This window comes from Petromyzon marinus, chromosome 64 (assembly GCF_048934315.1).
Source record: "Petromyzon marinus isolate PM22_M1 ecotype Great Lakes invasive population chromosome 64, UKy_Petmar_22M1.pri1.0, whole genome shotgun sequence".
In the NCBI taxonomy this organism is placed as follows: Eukaryota; Metazoa; Chordata; class Hyperoartia; order Petromyzontiformes; family Petromyzontidae; genus Petromyzon; species Petromyzon marinus.
The window spans coordinates 3,754,267-3,778,586 of NC_133730.1; the positions used below are offsets into that span (position 1 = coordinate 3,754,267).

At 49.3% G+C, this 24,320-nt stretch overlaps 3 protein-coding genes across 6 annotated transcripts in view; 1 reads left to right on the top strand and 2 right to left on the bottom strand.

Moving 5' to 3' along the window:
• The window catches only part of LOC116956246 (mitogen-activated protein kinase kinase kinase kinase 4-like), a 168,652-nt gene that overhangs the window by 20,413 nt on the left and 123,919 nt on the right, over positions 1 to 24,320 (top strand). The window lies entirely within an intron of this gene.
• Positions 981 to 4,102, bottom strand: LOC116956247 (uncharacterized). The gene is made up of 3 exons (XM_032977689.2): positions 3,645 to 4,102; positions 3,096 to 3,249; positions 981 to 2,090 (listed from the first exon to the last, which is right to left on the bottom strand). The coding sequence occupies exons 1-3, from the start codon at positions 3,920 to 3,922 to the stop codon at positions 1,215 to 1,217; spliced, it is 1,308 nt and encodes a 435-aa protein (XP_032833580.2). The 5' UTR covers positions 3,923 to 4,102; the 3' UTR covers positions 981 to 1,214.
• Positions 12,981 to 16,352, bottom strand: LOC142906405 (uncharacterized). The gene is made up of 3 exons (XM_076054085.1): positions 15,751 to 16,352; positions 15,220 to 15,373; positions 12,981 to 14,212 (listed from the first exon to the last, which is right to left on the bottom strand). The coding sequence occupies exons 1-3, from the start codon at positions 16,026 to 16,028 to the stop codon at positions 13,406 to 13,408; spliced, it is 1,239 nt and encodes a 412-aa protein (XP_075910200.1). The 5' UTR covers positions 16,029 to 16,352; the 3' UTR covers positions 12,981 to 13,405.

The window sequence follows — 24,320 nt, forward strand, 5'->3', positions numbered from 1 at the left end:
TGTTACCAAGGCTGTCAACCGGCCGGTTTACGTCCTGCTTATTGGGTGCCAGGGGATGTTTACTACCTCGCCTTGTATGCAGGAGGTCATGGGTTCAATCCAGACACTGATGCCTGCTGCTGTATATTTGGAGTTTGCGTGTCTCTCTCCACGCGCTCACGTCCATTTTTCCCCGGGTCCTCCGGTTTTTCCCTCCACATTTAGAATCGACACACGCTTAGAGTATTTGGTTGCTACTATAAATTTTCACGTCACTTCGTTGAGCTATCATTTTTGGCCAGGTAGCTTCTGAAAAAGAGCTATATAGCTTGGTGAGCCTTACCTAGTAAAATAAAAAGTTTTGTTTATTGGTGGTGGTGTGGTGCATGGAAACCTTGCATTTATAATAATACAGTGAAACTTAGATTTTTCGATATTTGATCATTCATCATTGGGGATAATTCAGGACGGTTGTGCTTTTGACATATACTGTATATTAGTAATTTGCCATGAGCCAAATTGCCGTACCGACTGGTCCAATTTCGGCACACACACGTGGTGTGACAATGACTCGGTCCAGTGGTGGCGCGCGTGGTGAGCATTGGTGCAGGCCCATTGCTTTGGACTTTAACTTTGTTTATGCGCTCTGTGCAAGCCAACACTTTTAGAATTGTCATCTACACCTCCATCAAGAGGTAATGGAAAGGGTTCGAAGTATAAATCCCTTGGTCTCTGAGAATTGATGCAGGTGTGTCAATGAGTATCGTGTGTGAAGAGTTTGGAAAACAAATTTGGGAGAAATTTTTTTATTGGAGTACCATTGTACATACTTCGGAATATTGGATAATTTCGCAAAGGCCAGAAACCCCATATGTGTTGCATTAACAAGTGTTTACTGTACATGCACCATGTTTAAGTGTGTGTGTGTTGAGCACATATAATGCACCTTATTCTCATGCACCGCAATCCACATCCACACGTACGACGCGTTGACAACTGCGGTGAGGAACACAAGTTTTATTGTTTAAAATAAACTCCCCCACTCCCGCCCACCACGACCAAAATGGCAATGTCCACCAAAGGGAGCAGCAGAGAGCCCCTCTAAAGCATCCATTTTGGTCCGGTGCTGTTCCTTCCGCCTGTGTGAGTGTGTGCGCTGGTCTTGGTGCGTGCATCGCTGCATATTGTTCGTGCTAATCGTTCGCTACCAGACCACCTGGTATGGGGAGCAGTCTTCATGTTAATGTGAATCCATTGGGATCTCGATACTTGAGCCATGGTGGGACGTCTTCAGCGTCACGGCGGGGACGCCGACGGCGCCGCGTGCGGCGCGGACGGGCAAACCACACCGGAGGACCAGCTCCGGCGGGCGCATCGGCGGCGGTGGCGGCGGTGGCGGCGGTGGCGGCGGATTGTGGCGGAGTGACGAGCAGCGGTGTTTTTTGCCCGCGGTAACTATCACGAGCGCTGGTACCCGGCGGCGATGTAACGATAGACATCAGCGAAGGGATGCCTCGCTGGCTAGTGTCGCGAGCGCTGGTCTTTGCCGGTGCTGGAAGTGTGGGCATCAGTGGAGGTGGGCTCAGCTGGCAGGGATCATGGGACTTGGTCTCCGCCGGCACTGGAGGGGTAGGCATGGGTGGGCTCAGCTGGCAGGGATCCTCAGCGCTGGTCTCCGCCGGCACTGGAGGGGTAGGCATGGGTGGGCTCAGCTGGCAGGGATCCTCAGCGCTGGTCTCCGCCGGCACTGGAGGGGTAGGCATGGGTGGGCTCAGCTGGCAGGGATCCTCAGCGCTGGTCTCCGCCGGCACTGGAAGGGTAGGCATGGGTGGGCTCAGCTGGCAGGGATCCTCAGCGCTGGTCTCCGCCGGCACTGGAGGGGTAGGCATGGGTGGGCTCAGCTGGCAGGGATCCTCGGCGCTGGTCTCCGCGGGTGCTGGAGGCGTGGGCAGCAGCGGAGGCCGGGGGACGTGGGCTTGGTTGCGGCCGCGTCTGCTCGCAGCATTGCGTGCGCGTCTTCTCCGGGCTGCAGCCGCCCGAAGAGCAGGGGCGAGGGCTTGTCTGTGGCCTCTGACCCTGCCCACAATGGGCGCCACCAGCATCGTTGGTTTCTGCAATTCAGCACAAAATAAACCGGATTGAATGTCTTCAAAGGTAACAAAGATAAAGGTGCAAATCCTGAAACTGCCTGCTCAAGCCACCGCCAGTGGACGGGCCTACACTAAAGAACTCTCGAGCGCGCCTATTGTAGAGGGCATTTGGCCTACGTTACACTGGAAAAAATTGGAGTACCCACACTTTTCATCGCTAAACAGTCCAATCGGTTGAATGGCTGTGGTGTAGCCATTTCTGCTGCTGAGTGGATAAGATACTGGGAGGCATTTAAACCAACTTGCCCTTGGTTTCAGTGAGAAACGCTGGGACACGGAATGGAATCTGGGAACCTCTGGATTGCAAGTGCAGTATATCGTATCAAACGTATATTTGAGCTGTCATCATTTTCCTTTATATATTAGAATTTTTTTTATTTAACAAAATGTGAGCATATTGTAGCCTGTCGCGCACTTTGCAAGTCTGGGGGAGTCAACAGTAGTGGAGAACCGTCTAATATCGGTGGCGAATTGCATTTGAACCAACAATTAATCTTCACCTTTAGAAGACCAGCTCGGACTATCTTGGTGAAGTGTGGTCAAAACAACCCCGCGAATAACACGGCATGGGGGAGGCCGTCATCCAGCAGTGGATTAATCATGACTGGTGGTGATGATGAAATATACCAGTCCAATAACAGTTGCAGGATCAGAATGTTTATTTATACTGGAGGAATCTGATGAGCTATTAAGCTCTTTTTTATCAGCTGTCCAATAGGGTTGTGTAAGAACGTTACAACAAACAGTATAAAAATATGACAGTAGTGCAAAGAACAAGGTAAACAAATCACCCAAACACATAAATAAAACATTAAGAAAACTAAACCATCATCCTACCAGGCAAAGCCCACTTGGGCTATTAACTTATCTTCTTAGAAGCAACTTGGACATTAACGGCAGCCAAAATAATAATAATAATCTCTGTAATCTCAACGCGAGCTTCTAACCGCCCGCTCGCTCGCTCACCTTGCGACGCACAGAGAACCACAGCTGCACGAGGGTGATGACGACTTGGCACAGAACGTTGAGGCGGTCGGAGGTCTTGACTTTGGCCCAGAGTGGGAGTCTGCCGAAGGGACGCTGAGCCTGGACGTTGTAGACGGCCGAGGTCTCGTTGGTTCTGTTGGGACAGCAGCAGACGGACAACGTCGACAACGTGAGACGGGGGGGGGGGTTACATGGGGTCCGCTCCCTTGGGAGCCCCGTCGCGTTGGTTCGCGTTTGCGTCGCGACCCGGGGGGGGGGGGGAGCACTGCTACGGGGGGGGATGGGGGTGGTGGCCCTGCTACGTAGAGGAGGGGGTTATGGCCCTGTTACGTAGGGGGGGGCCCTGTTACGTAGGGGGGGGCCCTGCTACGTAGAGGAGGGGGGGCCCTGCTATGTCGGGGGGGGGCTGCTACGTAGAGGAGGGGGCCCTGCTACGTAGGGGGGGGCCCTGCTACGTAGGGGGGGGGGGCCCTGCTACGTAGAGGAGGGGGGGGCCCTGCTACGTAAGGGGGGGGGCCTGCTCCTTACCTGGCCGCGTCGTCCTCTATCCGCCTGGCGCGTCCACCGCGGGGCCGGATGGGCTCCCGTCCCCACGCGGCGTGCGACGTTGCGGGGCTGCTGGCGTCAAACGCGACGGCGTCTTCGCCGTCTCGGAGAGACGATTGGTGGTTGCTGTTGTTGTTGTTGTTGATCATCTCGTAGAAGGTTGTTGTAGCGTTATCGATCGCGGACATCGCTGGCTGATCCCCACGATGGATTAGGAGGATGCCCAGAAGCCACAAGACGGTTTTGACGCAACTCGCCATGTTTATGAAGAAATTTTTTTATTTTATTTTTAACAAAACAAAATAAAATAAAAAAAATCTCCTCAGCGATGTCAAAGTTCGCGGCTGCCCTCTCGCGGCGCGTCCCCGAGCGAGCGAGCGAGCGAGCGGCGTGACGTCAGCGCGTGACGACAGCGCGTGACGACAGCCAGTGGATATTACGTCACTAGCACGTGACGGACACCACGTGGGGTGGGGCGGTTTTTGAATGGCGGTGAACAGAAAGTTTGTTACGGGTTACAAAGGATGGACTTGTCCCCGTCGTACGAACGTGGAAATGCAACCGCTTACTCCAGGGCCCGTAAACTGATAAGATGAACACCGCCTCTTACGCTCACTTTTGCAGCAAATAGCTCTGAACTGACTCGTTTGTGTGTGTTTGATGTTTACTAGATGAGTTTACATTTATCTTCTTTAGTTCTTTCGGTAAAGTCACGTAGAATGAGAATAAAATAATAAATTGATGAAATAAAATAACACAATAATATTCTCACGACGTTTCGGCCACAACACAAGCGGCCTTCATCAGGTGAAGGGACGAGACTCTGGTAGGATAGCGTTGATGAAGGCCGCTTGTGTTGTGGCCGAAACGTCGTGAGAATATTGTTATTTTATTTTATCAATTTATTAATTTATTCTCATTCTACGTGACTTTACCGAAAGAACCAAAGAAGATGAATCATTGCAGTCACGAAAGCTTTAAATCGAAATTGAGTTTACATATACTTTTTTAAATACATGTAAGGCCCTATCAAAATACTTAACTTAAAACCTTCAAGTTTATAGATCGCAAAGTTTAATGTAAATGAATTTATTTCAATAGCAGTGTGAAATGTGCATCTGAGTTTTCATTGTGTGTATACATTTCCATCTGAATTGTACATGTACATCTCAATTGCATGTTTGAAGACTATTCACTTTTAAGTATTTATCCCTCGGTGGCTCTGCGGCTGAGTAAGCAAGACACACGCTATGAAGTTAGTACAGTGCCTCTGTGTGAGTAAGTTCACACTGGTTGTTAAATGGATGGACTTAACCCCGTCATACGATTGTGGAATTTCAACCGGTGGACTGCAGGGCCAGGAGATGAACACGAACTCTGATGCTTCATTTGAGCCGCAAATCACCTTTGACGTGCCTTTACTTACACTGAGAGTTAACTATACTGTACATCTAATTAATCTTTAACAAATGAGCGGTTCCTCTACTCCACAAAGTTAACCCACTGCTCACTAAAGAGCCCCCCCCCCCCCGTGTTTTCGCTGCACCTCTGAGTGAGCTCTTGTAGAGTTTTAACCACGAGCTAAAGTTAGCAAAAGTTATAAACACAAACAGTATTCACTTGACGCCCTTGTCCAGAGCCTACACAGCACCAAACATACACACAAACACTTTGCTGGCTCTCTTGACTCTGCCTGTATCTTTCCCCTCCCCCTTCTATCTCGGTGTGTGTTGTGTGGTTATTTTTAAAACAAATAAACAGTTTAATTAACTCGCGGTTACTGTACAATTTAGTTTTGTCCTATACTCCGTTGAGCTACGAATTATCATTTGTGAGAGCCGGGTCGCTTCTGAAGAATAGAGCCACGATGTTGTGGCTCAGTGGGGGCCTTAACTGAGAAAATAAAATAAACTTTATCGTGTTCTGGGTTCTTTCGGTAAAGTCACGTAGAAGGGAAACAATACAATAGTACAAATATAAAACAATACAATTCTGACGACGTTTCGACTGCAACGTAAGCAATCATCATCAGGTGTGAAAACCACGGCAAGAAGTATCTTATTGTTTCCCTTCTACGTGACTTTACCGAAAGAACCAAGAATATTAATCCCTGCAGTCACGAAAGCTTTAAATCAAAATCTAAACTGTTTATCGTTTTAGTTCGCACACGCGCGTGTGATTGTGTGTGTGGCGTTGACGACTTTGGGGTTACTGCATCTCTTAAACAAAAACAACATTCGTCGTTTAACAATTAACGCAAGACACCGATTCTGTTCAACAATTGCTGCACTGTTTTTTTGTCCCGTCTCTTTCTGTGTCTACGTGGCTCTGTAACTCTGCGATTAGCACGGTCGGCTACGTACGGTGCGAACGAAGTTTAACGCGCACGCTGCTGCGTCTGCGTTTGAACTTTGTGTGGGTTGGGTTTGGTGGATGTCCATGCGTGGGCAAGCGAGTGTGGTTTTTGGTGTTTCTAGTACACTTGTCTCAAGGTGCACCTAGCCTGGCACAAGCGCCGTGTGGTTGACGTCTCCCGCCAACTTGGTCGTGAAAGGCGGCGGCTGTTTGTTGTTGTTTCTAGGCACTGGTTGTTGAGCTATCATTGAAACGCTCTACAAAGACAAAGATCCCCCGTGTAGCCGTTACAGACTTTCGGGCAAGTGCTGTAAGTGAGCACCTGCGAAGGCCGGCGCTGTGGCACACGAGGGCGTGGTGGCCAGTACCACGCCCGACCGCCTTTGTCTCCCTCGTGGCGGTGTGCCCATTACGGTATAAGGCCATCAATAATTCACCTGCACAACTAATCGGCTTAAATTCTAATTTTGCTCAGGGGCGGGTGGTAAAATATAAAAAACCCCACTTATAATTAACAATAAGAAACTGATGTTTATTTTATTATTTCACCCCCAGGAGAGCCTCACAGTTACTGGACTTGTTCAGGCGGGGTGGGGGTCTCTGCAATATTTTTCATCCAATGTTGCTGTTGTGTGCTGTGTACGTAATCCCAATTTAACTAATTTTTACGGGATTTGTTTCAGGATTGCGATATGTATGGCCGGATACCAGTTACCTTGTAGGGTAACTACTGTACAGTTTTAACAGAGGCACAATCGTAGAGACACTCCGCGCAGGCACACCCGAGTGTGGAATCGAACCCAGGTGGCTTGTGTGGTCGTGATGAACAACAAGTGGTTAGCTTGCTGCATTCGCCACGCTAATTCAAACTGGTGTCGCGATCAAATGCATTGATTTTGGCTCTGACAAGGGGGGGTGGGTGCAGGAACCAGGTCCAGCCTAGGTTCCCATGATGTCTCCCAATGGGTCCATACCTCTCCCATCCACGTGCCGCCAGGCTACGTGTCGCATGCGAACCCCAGCACAGCACCGACATTTCCAGTTGTATTCTGGAGAAACGCCGCTTATCCTCCGGCCCTGTTAACCGCACGCGGCGACTCGAAAGATTTGCGGATAACGGGATGATGCCGTTCCACGGTGCTGGGATGGGAAAACAAACGTGGATAACCGCGGGTGAATTGAAGAAGAGGTGGTGCGAGCAATAGGGTTTTTTTATGGACCGTGTATAGGACCGGCGGATAACAGGATCCAAGGGTAATATCTGTGCGGACAAGAGTTGTATTTGCACTCTTGTTTTCTCCCATGCGTGACACAATACTGAGAAGGTCCTGGTCAGGTATTTTGCAAAGCAGGATTCTCACCACAGCTTGTTGTGAGACTCATCAAAGCTTTACAGGACACATTTGTTGTATTATAATTGTTATTCAAAATAGATTTTAATTGGGTTTTATTTTTTTATGAAACGTGCTGGGTGTTTTGATTAGGCTTTAAAGAGATATCATTATGAGTTCTAGATTTGAAGCTTTCGTGACTGCAAGGATTCACACTCTTTGGTTTTTTCGTTAAAGTCACGTAGGTAAAATAAAATAAATGAAAACAACTCAATTAAATCACGACGTTTGATACAGCAATTTTGCTGTGACGGTTTCCACCCGAAGACGGAAGCTTGTGTTGCCTCCGAAACGTCGTGATTTAATTTAGTTTTCATTTATTTTATTTTACCTATGTGACTTTACCGAAAAAAACAGTTTATAATCATGACTTAAGTCGTCTTTAAACACCAAACATTTGAGTAACATCGATTTGCTTATGAAGAATGCAGCTCGGCAGACCTTTGAAAATCCACTGCTAGATGAAGGCCTTCCTTTTGCTGTGTTGGTGATCAGGGTTGTTTGACCATACTTCACCACACTGGTCAGCGTGGGTTGGCGAGGAGCAGTGCTTCAGGTATCACTCAACACTGATGTTGACCATGGCTTGGAGTTGAAGTCGAATATCCGACTGTCGTGCATTATATGTATGTTGAACTTCTTTCACACTGTACCAAGCCAACTGCTAATGGCAGGTGCGTTAACCACTGCTGCACTCTTGAGAGCCTCTTATCCATTAAATGTCAAATAAATTCCTGACTGACACTCAATGAAACCTTTCGACGTACGTGTATGTCATCGCTTTTTCTTCCTATTCCATTCCGATGACGTAATCAAACCAAAACCGGTATAAAACTAAAAACAGGTCCCTGCAGGGTGGGCTGGTAGGAATATTGGCAAAGTAACGTCACGGTGCCTTCGAACTTCGCCTCGCAAATGGTAATCGGCTGTGGGCTGTGTGTGAATTTGCCACATCCCCAAAAGCGAAGTTCGCAAATGAGATAATGTGACTTCCAAATGTTGGGTGCAATAAGACATATCAAGTCTCTGCGCTGTCTATTGCTGATTTTACACCCAACAGCACGATATTTCACTTCGTTAAAGTATTGAAAGGGGACGGACGGACGCACGGACACATTAATCTATTGCAGGCTGGTACACTCAGTTTACAACTTCGTTCCTACCAGTATAAAATAACCTTATCGGTTCCGAGGCTTTCTACAAGGCCATGCCGGGAGGGCGTGTTGCACAGTTTGGCGCCTGCGATCATAGAGCGCGGGCGTGTCGCTCCAGTTTTCTGCGGTGAGTACAGTGTCTTTTAAAAACAACGACCCTACTCTAAATTTAAATTAAAGCCGAGCCGCTTGCGCGTTCCGAGATTCAGCGGCGAATGGGACCCCACCCTGCAACTTGCAGATTGACAATCTGGGCACTTGCCCATTGGTGAAACAAAACTAAGTGTAGGACACGTTGACCCTCTCACATTTGCTTTGGACAGGTGTCACCCTAACGTCCAGTGGGAATGGCGTTTCGATCAAAAATTGAGTGAGTGTTGATCGCGCGTGCGTTTATCTTTTTTTTTTGGTCACCTGACTCGCACCCTGATCTATAAACGTTTCCTGTTCAGAGTTTCGCCAAAATCATTACGAGAATTAAAATTTCCTGAATTTCGAACCGACGCCATTTTGGCGGCTTCACAAATCACCGGCGGAGATGGGTGCAAGAGCGGCGGGGCAGCGGTGTAGACTTTGGCACACCGCGCTACGTAACCAGCCCACCTGAGTTGGATTCCCAACCAGGCTTCACAGAGATGCTGTTTCGTGTCTCGCATACCACGAACACGTATGGCTTGAGCGGTGGCACAGGGAATAACGCAGTGTTTGGTGCACTGTGCTTGCGAACCGGCGACCCCAGTTCGATGCCCGGCTACGGCAACAGAACAAGTTGAGGGATTTCTGAATCGCTCCTAGATGCCCCACACTAACACCCACCCTTCCATCAACCCTCACTGACCAGCGTGATGAAATATGGTCAAAGAGAAACCACCCTATCACCCACGCTGCACGGAGGAGGCTTTCATTCATGATCAGCATCTTAATTTAGACTGCGGGAGGAATCCGATAAGCTTTCAAGCTCTTTTTCGCAGATGCCCGGTATGGGCGGGTCAGCCAGTACACGGTGGATTGACGAAGGGCTGTAAACAATGATAAAAATAATAGCGCTAATGTCACTGTGAGCGGTGATTTTTAATTCAGAATGGACACTGCTGCTCTGTAATCGGCCGATTTACGATTGGCAACGGTCACTCGGGTCTGCCGCAGGGAACATCGTCGGGCCTCGCGGCGGCGGCGGCCACATTAATAAATAAATTGAAATCTATTGAGAGGTGTGGCTGGGTGACTCGGAGGGCAGAGCCCTGGGCCGGCACCGCAGAGATCCTGGCTTAGAGTCCGTGGTTTCAGGATCTGTGTGGGCCAGAGGAATGTCCGAGGTAGCTCTCTGTGATGTCCGTAATTACGATCGTTACGATTATGGGTTCATTGTCAGTATCCATGTAACTCAAAAGCGCTCGCCTCGCCTTGCTTCTTTGCGCACTCGTCAGCTTTTGGCAGTGCCTTCATCGAGCAGTGGATGGGTCATGGCGGGCGATGACGATTTGCGTTAGTATCACGAGCGGTGGTGGGTGGGGGTTGCATGGTGTAGAGGGTGAAACCCCGCTTCGTTTGTGCTGCTGCGTTTGTACATTTTTAGCGCTTGTCTCGAATATATTTCGGCGCACGAGAAACAAAACATCCTTGGCCTTGACTCGCGTGGTCTACTGGGTCACGTTCGCCTTGCCGCAGGAGTAAACAAGTTTTGCTCGTTAAGAGCAGAAAATAACATGAGCTCCCGTTCGGTCGGCCAAGTCTCCTCGTTTTTTTTTTTCCACGAGCGCTCCTCGTAGGCGTCGGTACGCCGGCTCCCCTAGCCGCCGTACCGATGCAGGGCATTGGTTAGATTCCCCGCTACACCGCCCCTGGGAGCCCCCGCATTATTTGGCTGCTGGTATAAATTCCCCACGTTCATGAGCCACGTCGTTGAGCTATCATTTGTGATTGCCGGGTCGCTTATGAAAAAGAACGATATAGCTCACTGGGGCTTACCCGGTAAAATAAAAAAAAAATTTAGTTGCAATTCATTTATTCGTTGTGATTTGCTTACCTTTCCTAATACTTTGCGCTCCTAATATTTTTTTGTTTCTTCTATATATATTGTTTGTTGTCGTAACTTTCTAACTCGGCCCCTACTGGACATCTGTGACAAAAGAGCTCCGTAGCTCGTTGGAAATCTCGAGGATAAATGAAAGATTCCGGTACTCACTTTGTGGGCCTGTCTCTCCGTCCTCCTCCCCCGGCGCTTCCACGTTTACCTCCTTCTATGCGGTGTTCCCCTTATTGCAACAGGCCGGCTTCCCGGCCCGCGCTCGGCAACTCTCTCTTTCTTGGCTTGTCTGAAATGACCGCCTTCCCCTATTTGCCGTCTCGTCACTCGTAAGCACACGCTCGGCTCCGACTTTGCACGGTTGGCTACGTATGCTGCGAAATAAGTTCAGCGTACGTTCATTGCATACGTGCGGTGGTTAAGGTGCAGCCCTGCAATTTACGTGGCTTACACCACCGCTGCCGGAAGGTCCTCCGCTAGAGAGAGCTTTAGAGAGCCGTCTTGGGAGTGTTTTTGCCTTGCCTTCCACACCGGCTGGACGTTTTTGAAGAGGTGGGTGTCCCCACACTTCACCCCACACCCGTCCGACTGGCTGCGGTTGCGTGCCCATTTATACTGCTTCGCGGAAGAGAGAGGCGCGGTGGTGGGTGGTGGGATTTAAGAAACCCGTCCCGTTGTTTAAGCTGCCACGCCGGAGAGACGGAATCGAACCGGCGACCTCTGGCTTGCAGGCCCAGTGTTGCCTACCGGCATTACACCACAGTAGCATTCCCAAGCACACAAGTTCTGTCAAACGTTAGGTTTCCGTCGCGCTGCAGGAGAGTGTGGGGTGACAGCCCCTTCTGTTAACGGGTGGCTTGGCCATCTCAGACAGATGCCATATGTCACGATAAGGAGCGGGGCAACAGGGCTCATGGGAGTTGTTGTGGTGGTGATGCTGGTGGTGGTGGAGGGTGGGAGGGGGGGTAGTGGTGGGTCAGTGGAGATAAGCATCACCACATGACCTTTGACACGGGTGGGCTGCAGGGACCCAACCTCCGAGCAAATCCATAATGCTCACCTAACTCCTGACCTTTGCTACCCCCACATCACACTCGTACCCTATCCACAACAACTGCCGCTCTTAGCCGGGCGGGTGGTGGCTACGCACGTGGCCTGTAATCCAGCACTTCCCTTTGCTTGCAAGGAGAAGGCCGAAGCGATAGTGTGGACTCCCCTCCACCTGTCCTGTCTGTACGGCTAAGTGTTGCCCTGCGGGCGTGTGGGTACTTTGTTCGTGTGCCCATACTGACCAACCAGATGTCTTGGATTATGTGGCAGCACCTGCACATGGTCACAGGTGGCACGAAGTACAGATTGGATAATATGTACGTTTAAAATAGATTATCGGAATCAGAATTTTTTGTTCATACTGGAGGAATCCGATGAGCTATGAAGCTCTTTTTCACAAATGTTCAGTCAGGGTAGGTCAGAAGGTTACAACAAACAATACAAAAACGCGATCGGAGTGCAAACCATGGGAAAGTTAAATCATTTAAAATATATATACAAATTAATCGAAACTTTTATATTTCCATTTAACCAGGTCAAGCCCAGTGAGCTTATTAGTTTCTTTTTCAGAAGCGACCTGGCCACAAATGATAGCTCAACGAAGTGGCCTTATCATCGTGTGGAAATGTATAGCGGCTACATAATCTAAATAAATACGTGGGATGATGGACAAGTGTGCTGTTTGGGGAAAAATGGAAAGAACCGGAAAGAGTGGAGGAGCTGACAGAGAATGGGCTTGACGACGACGTAAGAGACGGTGCCAGACAGATATGGCGCACTGCTTGAGCATACTGTCACGACCAAGACAGAGGAAAGTGGAAACAAATGACAAAATGTGCAGTGGATGATGATGATGAAATGATCTAAAAAGGAGGGCACTGAAAGCGGCGGCGATTCGCGAGCGGTGACCTTGAATTTTGGGGACAACGGTGCAGTGACGTCGCACTTTCGCCACCGCCCCCGCGATATTTGATCATTCATCATTGGGGATAATTCAGGACGGTTGTGCTTTTGACATATACTGTATATTAGTAATTTGCCATGAGCCAAATTGCCGTACCGACTGGTCCAATTTCGGCACACACACGTGGTGTGACAATGACTCAGTCCAGTGGTGGCGTGCGTGGTGAGCATTGGTGCAGGCCCATTGCTTTGGACTTTAACTTTGTTTATGCGCTCTGTGCAAGCCAACACTTTCAGAATTGTCGTCTACACCTCCATCAAGAGGTAATGGAAAGGGTTCGAAGTATAAATCCCTTGGTCTCTGAGAATTGATGCAGGTGTGTCAATGAGTATCGTGTGTGAAGAGTTTGGAAAACAAATTTGGGAGAAATTTTTTTATTGGAGTACCATTGTACATACTTCAGAATATTGGATAATTTCGCAAAGGCCAGAAACCCCATATGTGTTGCATTAACAAGTGTTTACTGTACATGCACCATGTTTAAGTGTGTGTGTGTTGAGCACATATAATGCACCTTATTCTCATGCACCGCAATCCACATCCACACGTACGACGCGTTGACAACTGCGGTGAGGAACACAAGTTTTATTGTTTAAAATAAACTCCCCCACTCCCGCCCACCACGACCAAAATGGCAATGTCCACCAAAGGGAGCAGCAGAGAGCCCCTCTAAAGCATCCATTTTGGTCCGGTGCTGTTCCTTCCGCCTGTGTGAGTGTGTGCGCTGGTCTTGGTGCGTGCATCGCTACGTATTGTTCGTGCGAATCGTTCGCTACCAGACCACCTGGTATGGGGAGCAGTCTTCATGTTAATGTGAATCCATTGGGATCTCGATACTTGAGCCATGGTGGGACGTCTTCAGCGTCACGGCGGGGACGCCGACGGCGCCGCGTGCGGCGCGGACGGGCAAACCACACCGGAGGACCAGCTCCGGCGGGCGCATCGGTGGTGGTGGCGGCGGTGGCGGCGGTGGATTGTGGCGGAGTGACGAGCAGCGGTGTTTTTTGCCCGCGGTAACCATCACGAGCGCTGGTACCCGGCGGCGATGTAACGATAGACATCAGCGAAGGGATGCCTCGCTGGCTAGCGTCGCGAGCGCTGGTCTTTGCCGGTGCTGGAAGTGTGGGCATCAGTGGAGGTGGGCTCAGCTGGCAGGGATCATGGGACTTGGTCTCCGCCGGCACTGGAGGGGTAGGCATGGGTGGGCTCAGCTGGCAGGGATCCTCAGCGCTGGTCTCCGCCGGCACTGGAGGGGTAGGCATGGGTGGGCTCAGCTGGCAGGGATCCTCAGCGCTGGTCTCCGCCGGCACTGGAAGGGTAGGCATGGGTGGGCTCAGCTGGCAGGGATCCTCAGCGCTGGTCTCCGCCGGCACTGGAGGGGTAGGCATGGGTGGGCTCAGCTGGCAGGGATCCTCGGCGCTGGTCTCCGCGGGTGCTGGAGGCGTGGGCAGCAGCGGAGGCTGGGGGACGTGGGCTTGGTTGCGGCCGCGTCTGCTCGCAGCATTGCGTGCGCGTCTTCTCCGGGCTGCAGCCGCCCGAAGAGCAGGGGCGAGGGCTTGTCTGTGGCCTCTGACCCTGCCCACAATGGGCGCCACCAGCATCGTTGGTTTCTGCAATTCAGCACAAAATAAACCGGATTGAATGTCTTCAAAGGTAACAAAGATAAAGGTGCAAATTCTGAAACTGCCTGCTCAAGCCATCGCCAGTGGACGGGCCTACACTAAAGAACTCTCGAGCGCGCCTATTGTAGAGGGCATTTGGCCTACGTTACACTGGAAAAAATTGGAGTACCCACACTTTTCATCGCTAAACAGTCCAATCGGTTGAATGGCTGTGGTGTAGCCATTTCTGCTGCTGAGTGGATAAGATACTGGGAGGCATTTAAACCAACTTGCCCTTGGTTTCAGTGAGAAACGCTGGGACACGGAATGGAATCTGGGAACCTCTGGATTGCAAGTGCAGTATATCGTATCAAACGTATATTTGAGCTGTGTCATCATTTTCCTTTATATATTAGAATTTTTTTTATTTAACAAAATGTGAGCATATTGTAGCCTGTCGCGCACTTTGCAAGTCTGGGGGAGTCAACAGTAGTGGAGAACCGTCTAATATCGGTGGCGAATTGCATTTGAACCAACAATTAATCTTCACCTTTAGAAGACCAGCTCGGACTATCTTGGTGAAGTGTGGTCAAAACAACCCCGCGAATAACACGGCATGGGGGAGGCCGTCATCCAGCAGTGGATTAATCATGACTGGTGGTGATGATGAAATATACCAGTCCAATAACAGTTGCAGGATCAGAATGTTTATTTATACTGGAGGAATCTGATGAGCTATTAAGCTCTTTTTTATCAGCTGTCCAATAGGGTTGTGTAAGAACGTTACAACAAACAGTATAAAAATATGACAGTAGTGCAAAGAACAAGGTAAACAAATCACCCAAACACATAAATAAAACATTAAGAAAACTAAACCATCATCCTACCAGGCAAAGCCCACTTGGGCTATTAACTTATCTTCTTAGAAGCAACTTGGACATTAACGGCAGCCAAAATAATAATAATAATCTCTGTAATCTCAACGCGAGCTTCTAACCGCCCGCTCGCTCGCTCACCTTGCGACGCACAGAGAACCACAGCTGCACGAGGGTGATGACGACTTGGCACAGAACGTTGAGGCGGTCGAAGGTTTTGACTTTGGCCCAGAGTGGGAGTCTGCCGAAGGGACGCTGAGCCTGGACGTTGTAGACGGCCGAGGTCTCGTTGGTTCTGTTGGGACAGCAGCAGACGGACAACGTCGACAACGTGAGACGGGGGGGGGGGTTACATGGGGTCCGCTCCCTTGGGAGCCCCGTCGCGTTGGTTCGCGTTTGCGTCGCGACCCGGGGGGGGGGGGGGAGCACTGCTACGGGGGGGGATGGGGGTGGTGGCCCTGCTACGTAGAGGAGGGGGTTATGGCCCTGTTACGTAGGGGGGGGCCCTGCTACGTAGAGGAGGGGGGGGCCCTGCTATGTCGGGGGGGGGGCTGCTACGTAGAGGAGGGGGCCCTGCTACGTAGGGGGGGGGCCCTGCTACGTAGGGGGGGGGGCCCTGCTACGTAGAGGAGGGGGGGCCCTGCTACGTAAGGGGGGGGGCATGCTCCTTACCTGGCCGCGTCGTCCTCTATCCGCCTGGCGCGTCCACCGCGGGGCCGGATGGGCTCCCGTCCCCACGCGGCGTGCGACGTTGCGGGGCTGCTGGCGTCAAACGCGACGGCGTCTTCGCCGTCTCGGAGAGACGATTGGTGGTTGCTGTTGTTGTTGTTGTTGATCATCTCGTAGAAGGTTGTTGTAGCGTTATCGATCGCGGACATCGCTGGCTGATCCCCACGATGGATTAGGAGGATGCCCAGAAGCCACAAGACGGTTTTGACGCAACTCGCCATGTTTATGAAGAAATTTTTTTTATTTTATTTTTAACAAAACAAAATAAAATAAAAAAATCTCCTCAGCGATGTCAAAGTTCGCGGCTGCCCTCTCGCGGCGCGTCCCCGAGCGAGCGAGCGAGCGGCGTGACGTCAGCGCGTGACGACAGCGCGTGACGACAGCCAGTGGATATTACGTCACTAGCACGTGACGGACACCACGTGGGGTGGGGCGGTTTTTGAATGGCGGTGAACAGAAAGAATCTTACGGGTTACAAAGGATGGACTTGTCCCCGTCGTACGAACGTGGAAATACAACCGCTTACTCCAGGGTCCGTAAACTGATAAGATGAACACCGCCTCTTACGCTCACTTTTGCAGCAAATAGCTCTGAACTGACTCGTTTGTGTGTGTTTGATGTTTACTAGATGAGTTTACATTTATCTTCTTTGGTTCTTTCGGTAAAGTCACGTAGAATGAGAATAAAATAATAAATTGATAAAATAACACAATAATATTCTCACGACGTTTCGGCCACAACACAAGCGGCCTTCATCAGGTGAAGGGACGAGACTCTGGTAGGATAGCGTTGATGAAGGCCGCATGTGTTGTGGCCGAAATGTCGTGAGAATATTGTGTTATTTTATTTTATCAATTATTTTATTCTCATTCTACGTGACTTTACCGAAAGAACCAAAGAAGATGAATCATTGCAGTCACGAAAGCTTTAAATCGAAATTGAGTTTACATTTCCTTTTTTAAATACATGTAAGGCCCTATCAAAATACTTATCTTAAAACCTTCAAGTTTATAGATCGCAAAGTTTAATGTAAATGAATTAATTTCAATAGCAGTGTGAAATGTGCATGTGAGTTTTCATTGTGTGTATACATTTCCATCTGAATTGTACAAGTACATCTCAATTGCATGTTTGAAGACTTAACTTTTAAGTATTTATCCCTCGGTGGCTCTGCGGCTGAGTAAGCAAGACCCACGTAAAGTTAGTACAGTGCCTCTGTGTGAGTAAGTTCACACTGGTTGTTAAATGGATGGACTTAACCCTGGCACACGATTGTGGAATTTCAACCGGTGGACTGCAGGGCCAGGAGATGAACACGAACTCTGATGCTTCATTTGAGCAGCAAATCACCTTTGACGTGCCTTTACTTACACTGAGAGTTAACCATACTGTACGTCTAATTAATCTTTAACAAATGAGCGGTTCCTCTACTCCACAAAGTTAACCCACTGCTCACTAAAGAGCCCCCCCCCGTGTTTTCGCTGCACCTCTGAGTGAGCTCTTGTAGAGTTTTAAGCACGAGCTAAAGTTAGCAAAAGTTATAAACACAAACAGCATTCACTTGACGCCCTTGTCCAGAGCCTACACAGAGCACCAAACTTACACACAATAAACACTTTGCTGGCTCTCTTGACTCTGCCTGTATCTTTCCCCTCCCCCTTCTATCTCGGTGTGTGTTGTGTGGTTATTTTTAAAACAAATAAACAGTTTAATTAACTCGCGGTTACTGTACAATTTAGTTTTGCCCTATACTCCGTTGAGCTACTAATTATCATTTGTGAGAGCCGGGTCGCTTCTGAAGAATAGAGCCACGATGTTGTGGCTCAGTGGGGGCCTTAACTGAGAAAATAAAATAAACTTTATCGTGTTCTGGGTTCTTTCGGTAAAGTCACGCAGAAGGGAAACAATTAAATAATAAAAATACAAAACAGTACAATTCTGACGACGTTTCGACTGCAACGTAAGCAATCATCATCAGGTGTGAAAACCACGGCAAGAAGTTTCTTATTGTTTCCCTTCTACGTGACTTTACCGAAAGAACCAATAATATGAATCCCTGCAGTCACGAAAGCTTTAAATCAAAATCTAAACTGTTTATCGTTTTAGTTCGCACACGCGCGTGTGATTGTGTGTGTGGCGTTGACGACTTTGGGGTTACTGAATCTCTTAAACAAAAACAACATTCGTCATTTAACAATTAACGCAAGACACCGATTCTGTTCAACAATTGCTGCACTGTTTTTTTGTCCCGTCTCTTTCTGTGTCTACGTGGCTCTGTAACTCTGCGATCAGCACGGTCGGCTACGTACGGTGCGAAAGAAGTTTAACTTGCACACTGCTGCGTCTGAACTGTGTGTGGGTTGGGTTTGGTGGATGTCCATGCGTGGGCAAGCGAGTGTGGTTTTTGGTGTTTCTAGCACACTTGTCTCAAGGTGCACCTAGCCTGGCACAAGCGCCGTGTGGTTGACGTCTCCCGCCAACTTGGTCGTGAAAGGCGGCGGCTGTTTGTTGTTGTTTCTAGGCACTGGTTGTTGAGCTATCATTGAAACGCTCTACAAAGACAAAGATCCCCCGTGTAGCCGTTACAGACTTTCGGGCAAGTGCTGTAAGTGAGCACCTGCGAAGGCCGGCGCTGTGGCACACGAGGGCGTGGTGGCCAGTACCACGCCCGACCGCCTTTGTCTCCCTCGTGGCGGTGTGCCCATTACGGTATAAGGCCATCAATAATTCACCTGCACAACTAATCGGCTTAAATTCTAATTTTGCTCAGGGGCGGGTGGTAAAATATAAAAAACCCCACTTATAATTAACAATAAGAAACTGATGTTTATTTTATTATTTCACCCCCAGGAGAGCCTCACAGTTACTGGACTTGTTCAGGCGGGGTGGGGGTCTCTGCAATATTTTTCATCCAATGTTGCTGTTGTGTGCTGTGTACGTAATCCCAATTTAACTAATTTTTACGGGATTTGTTTCAGGATTGCGATATGTATGGCCGGATACCAGTTACCTTGTAGGGTAACTACTGTACAGTTTTAACAGAGGCACAATCGTAGAGACACTCCGCGCAGGCACACCCGAGTGTGGAATCGAACCCAGGTGGCTTGTGTGGTCGTGATGAACAACAAGTGGTTAGCTTGCTGCATTCGCCACGCTAATTCAAACTGGTGTCGCGATCAAATGCATTGATTTTGGCTCTGACAAGGGGGGGTGGGTGCAGGAACCAGGTCCAGCCTAGGTTCCCATGATGTCTCCCAATGGGTCCATACCTCTTCCATCCACGTGCCGCCAGGCTACGTGTCGCATGCGAACCCCAGCACAGCACCGACATTTCCAGTTGTATTCTGGAGAAACGCCGCTTATCCTCCGGCCCTGTTAACCGCACGCGGCGACTCGAAAGATTTGCGGATAACGGGATGATGCCGTTCCACGGTGCTGGGATGGGAAAACAAACGTGGATAACCGCGGGTGAATTGAAGAAGAGGTGGTGCGAGCAATAGGGTTTTTTTATGGACCGTGTATAGGACCGGCGGATAACAGGATCCAAGGGTAATATCTGTGCGGACAAGAGTTGTATTTGCACTCTTGTTTTCTCCCATGCGTGACACAATACTGAGAAGGTCCTGGTCAGGTATTTTGCAAAGCAGGATTCTCACCACAGCTTGTTGTGAGACTCATCAAAGCTTTACAGGACACATTTGTTGTATTATAATTGTTATTCAAAATAGATTTTAATTGGGTTTTATTTTTTTATGAAACGTGCTGGGTGTTTTGATTAGGCTTTAAAGAGATATCATTATGAGTTCTAGATTTGAAGCTTTCGTGACTGCAAGGATTCACACTCTTTGGTTTTTTCGTTAAAGTCACGTAGGTAAAATAAAATAAATGAAAACAACTCAATTAAATCACGACGTTTGATACAGCAATTTTGCTGTGACGGTTTCCACCCGAAGACGGAAGCTTGTGTTGCCTCCGAAACGTCGTGATTTAATTTAGTTTTCATTTATTTTATTTTACCTATGTGACTTTACCGAAAAAAACAGTTTATAATCATGACTTAAGTCGTCTTTAAACACCAAACATTTGAGTAACATCGATTTGCTTATGAAGAATGCAGCTCGGCAGACCTTTGAAAATCCACTGCTAGATGAAGGCCTTCCTTTTGCTGTGTTGGTGATCAGGGTTGTTTGACCATACTTCACCACACTGGTCAGCGTGGGTTGGCGAGGAGCAGTGCTTCAGGTATCACTCAACACTGATGTTGACCATGGCTTGGAGTTGAAGTCGAATATCCGACTGTCGTGCATTATATGTATGTTGAACTTCTTTCACACTGTACCAAGCCAACTGCTAATGGCAGGTGCGTTAACCACTGCTGCACTCTTGAGAGCCTCTTATCCATTAAATGTCAAATAAATTCCTGACTGACACTCAATGAAACCTTTCGACGTACGTGTATGTCATCGCTTTTTCTTCCTATTCCATTCCGATGACGTAATCAAACCAAAACCGGTATAAAACTAAAAACAGGTCCCTGCAGGGTGGGCTGGTAGGAATATTGGCAAAGTAACGTCACGGTGCCTTCGAACTTCGCCTCGCAAATGGTAATCGGCTGTGGGCTGTGTGTGAATTTGCCACATCCCCAAAAGCGAAGTTCGCAAATGAGATAATGTGACTTCCAAATGTTGGGTGCAATAAGACATATCAAGTCTCTGCGCTGTCTATTGCTGATTTTACACTCAACAGCACGATATTTCACTTCGTTAAAGTATTGAAAGGGGACGGACGGACGCACGGACACATTAATCTATTGCAGGCTGGTACACTCAGTTTACAACTTCGTTCCTACCAGTATAAAATAACCTTATCGGTTCCGAGGCTTTCTACAAGGCCATGCCGGGAGGGCGTGTTGCACAGTTTGGCGCCTGCGATCATAGAGCGCGGGCGTGTCGCTCCAGTTTTCTGCGGTGAGTACAGTGTCTTTTAAAAACAACGACCCTACTCTAAATTTAAATTAAAGCCGAGCCGCTTGCGCGTTCCGAGATTCAGCGGCGAATGGGACCCCACCCTGCAACTTGCAGATTGACAATCTGGGCACTTGCCCATTGGTGAAACAAAACTAAGTGTAGGACACGTTGACCCTCTCACATTTGCTTTGGACAGGTGTCACCCTAACGTCCAGTGGGAATGGCGTTTCGATCAAAAATTGAGTGAGTGTTGATCGCGCGTGCGTTTATCTTTTTTTTTTGGTCACCTGACTCGCACCCTGATCTATAAACGTTTCCTGTTCAGAGTTTCGCCAAAATCATTACGAGAATTAAAATTTCCTGAATTTCGAACCGACGCCATTTTGGCGGCTTCACAAATCACCGGCGGAGATGGGTGCAAGAGCGGCGGGGCAGCGGTGTAGACTTTGGCACACCGCGCTACGTAACCAGCCCACCTGAGTTGGATTCCCAACCAGGCTTCACAGAGATGCTGTTTCGTGTCTCGCATACCACGAACACGTATGGCTTGAGCGGTGGCACAGGGAATAACGCAGTGTTTGGTGCACTGTGCTTGCGAACCGGCGACCCCAGTTCGATGCCCGGCTACGGCAACAGAACAAGTTGAGGGATTTCTGAATCGCTCCTAGATGCCCCACACTAACACCCACCCTTCCATCAACCCTCACTGACCAGCGTGATGAAATATGGTCAAAGAGAAACCACCCTATCACCCACGCTGCACGGAGGAGGCTTTCATTCATGATCAGCATCTTAATTTAGACTGCGGGAGGAATCCGATAAGCTTTCAAGCTCTTTTTCGCAGATGCCCGGTATGGGCGGGTCAGCCAGTACACGGTGGATTGACGAAGGGCTGTAAACAATGATAAAAATAATAGCGCTAATGTCACTGTGAGCGGTGATTTTTAATTCAGAATGGACACTGCTGCTCTGTAATCGGCCGATTTACGATTGGCAACGGTCACTCGGGTCCGCTGCAGGGAACATCGTCAGGCCTCGCGGCGGCGGCGGCCACATTAATAAATAAATTGAAATCTATTGAGAGGTGTGGCTGGGTGACTCGGAGGTCAGAGCCCTGGGCCGGCACCGCTGAGATCCTGGCTTCGAGTCCGTGGTTTCAGGATCTGTGTGGGCCAGAGGAATCTCCGAGGTAGCTCTCTGTGATGTCCGTAATTACGATCGTTACGATTATAGGGTTCATTGTCAGTATCCATGTAACTCAAAAGCGTTCGCCTCGCCTTGCTTCTTTGCGCACTCGTCAGCTTTTTTGGCAGTGCCTTCATCGAGCAGTGGATGGGTCATGGCGGGCGATGACGATTTGCGTTAGTATCACGAGCGGTGGTGGGTGGGGGTTGCATGGTGTAGAGGGTGAAACCCCGCTTCGTTTGTGCTGCTGCGTTTGTACATTTTTAGCGCTTGTCTCGAATATATTTCGGCGCACGAGAAACAAAACATCCTTGGCCTTGACTCGCGTGGTCTACTGGGTCACGTTCGCCTTGCCGCAGGAGTAAACAAGTTTTGCTCGTTAAGAGCAGAAAATAACATGAGCTCCCGTTCGGTCGGCCAAGTCTCCTCGTTTTTTTTTTTTCCACGAGCGCTCCTCGTAGGCGTCGGTACGCCGGCTCCCCTAGCCGCCGTACCGATGCAGGGCATGGGTTAGATTCCCCGCTACACCACCCCTGGGAGCCCCCGCATTATTTGGCTGCTGGTATAAATTCGTTGAGCTATCATTTGTGATTGCCGGGTCGCTTATGAAAAAGAACGATATAGCTCACTGGGGCTTACCCGGTAAAATAAAAAAAAATTGTTTAGTTGCAATTAATTTATTCGTTGTGATTTGCTTACCTTTCCTAATACTTTGCGCTCCTAATATTTTTTTGTTTCTTCTATATATTGTTTGTTGTCGTAACTTTCTGACTCGGCCCCTACTGGACATCTGTGACAAAAGAGCTCCGTAGCTCGTCGGAAATCTCGAGGATAAATGAAAGATTCCGGTACTCACTTTGTGGGCCTGCCTCTCCGTCCTCCTCCCCCGGCGCTTCCACGTTTACCTCCTTCCATGCGGTGTTCCCCTTATTGCAACAGGCCGGCTTCCCGGCCCGCGCTCGGCAACTCTCTCTTTCTTGGCTTGTCTGAGATGACCCGCCTTCCCCTATTTGCCGTCTCGTCACTCGTAAGCACACGCTCGGCTCCGACTTTGCACGGTTGGCTACGTATGCTGCGAAAGAAGTTCAGCGTACGTTCATTGCATACGTGCGGTGGTTAAGGTGCAGCCCTGCAATTTACGTGGCTCACACCACCGCTGCCGGAAGGTCCTCCGCTAGAGAGAGCTTTAGAGAGCCGTCTTGGGAGTGTTTTTGCCTTGCCTTCCACACCGGCTGGACGTTTTTGAAGAGGTGGGTGTCCCCACACTTTACCCCACACCCGTCAGACTGGCTGCGGTTGCGTGCCCATTTATACTGCTTCGCGGAAGAGAGAAGGCGCGGTGGTGGGTGGTGGGATTTAAGAAACCCGCCCCGTTGTTAAAGCTGCCACGCCGGAGAGACGGAATCGAACCGGCGACCTCTGGCTTGCAGGCCCAGTGTTGCCTACCGGCGTTACACCACAGTAGCATTCCCAAGCACACAAGTTCTGTCAAACGTTAGGTTTCCGTCGCGCTGCAGGAGAGTGTGGGGTGACAGCCCCTTCTGTTAACGGGTGGCTTGGCCATCTCAGACAGATGCCATATGTCACGATAAGGAGCGGGGCAACAGGGCTCATGGGAGTTGTTGTGGTGGTGATGCTGGTGGTGGTGGAGGGTGGGAGGGGGGGGTAGTGGTGGGTCAGTGGAGATGAGCATCACCACATGACCTTTGACACGGGTGGGCTGCAGGGACCCAACCTCCGAGCAAATCCATAATGCTCACCTAACTCCTGACCTTTGCTACCCCCACATCACACTCGTACCCTATCCACAACAACTGCCGCTCTTAGCCGGGCGGGTGGTGGCTACGCACGTGGCCTGTAATCCAGCACTTCCCTTTGCTTGCAAGGAGAAGGCCGAAGCGATAGTGTGGACTCCCCTCCACCTGTCCTGTCTGTACGGCTAAGTGTTGCCCTGCGGGCGTGTGGGTACTTTGTTCGTGTGCCCATACTGACCAACCAGATGTCTTGGATTATGTGGCAGCACCTGCACATGGTCACAGGTGGCACGAAGTACAGATTGGATAATATGTACGTTTAAAATAGATTATCGGAATCAGAATTTTTTGTTCATACTGGAGGAATCCGATGAGCTATGAAGCTCTTTTTCACAAATGTTCAGTCAGGGTAGGTCAGAAGGTTACAACAAACAATACAAAACCACGATGGGAGTGCAAACCATGGGAAAGTTAAACAAATCATTTAAAATATATACAAATAAATCGAAACTTTTATATTTCCATCTTACCAGGTCAAGCCCAGTGAGCTTATTAGTTTCTTTTTCAGAAGCGACCTGGCCACAAATGATAGCTCAACGAAGTGGCC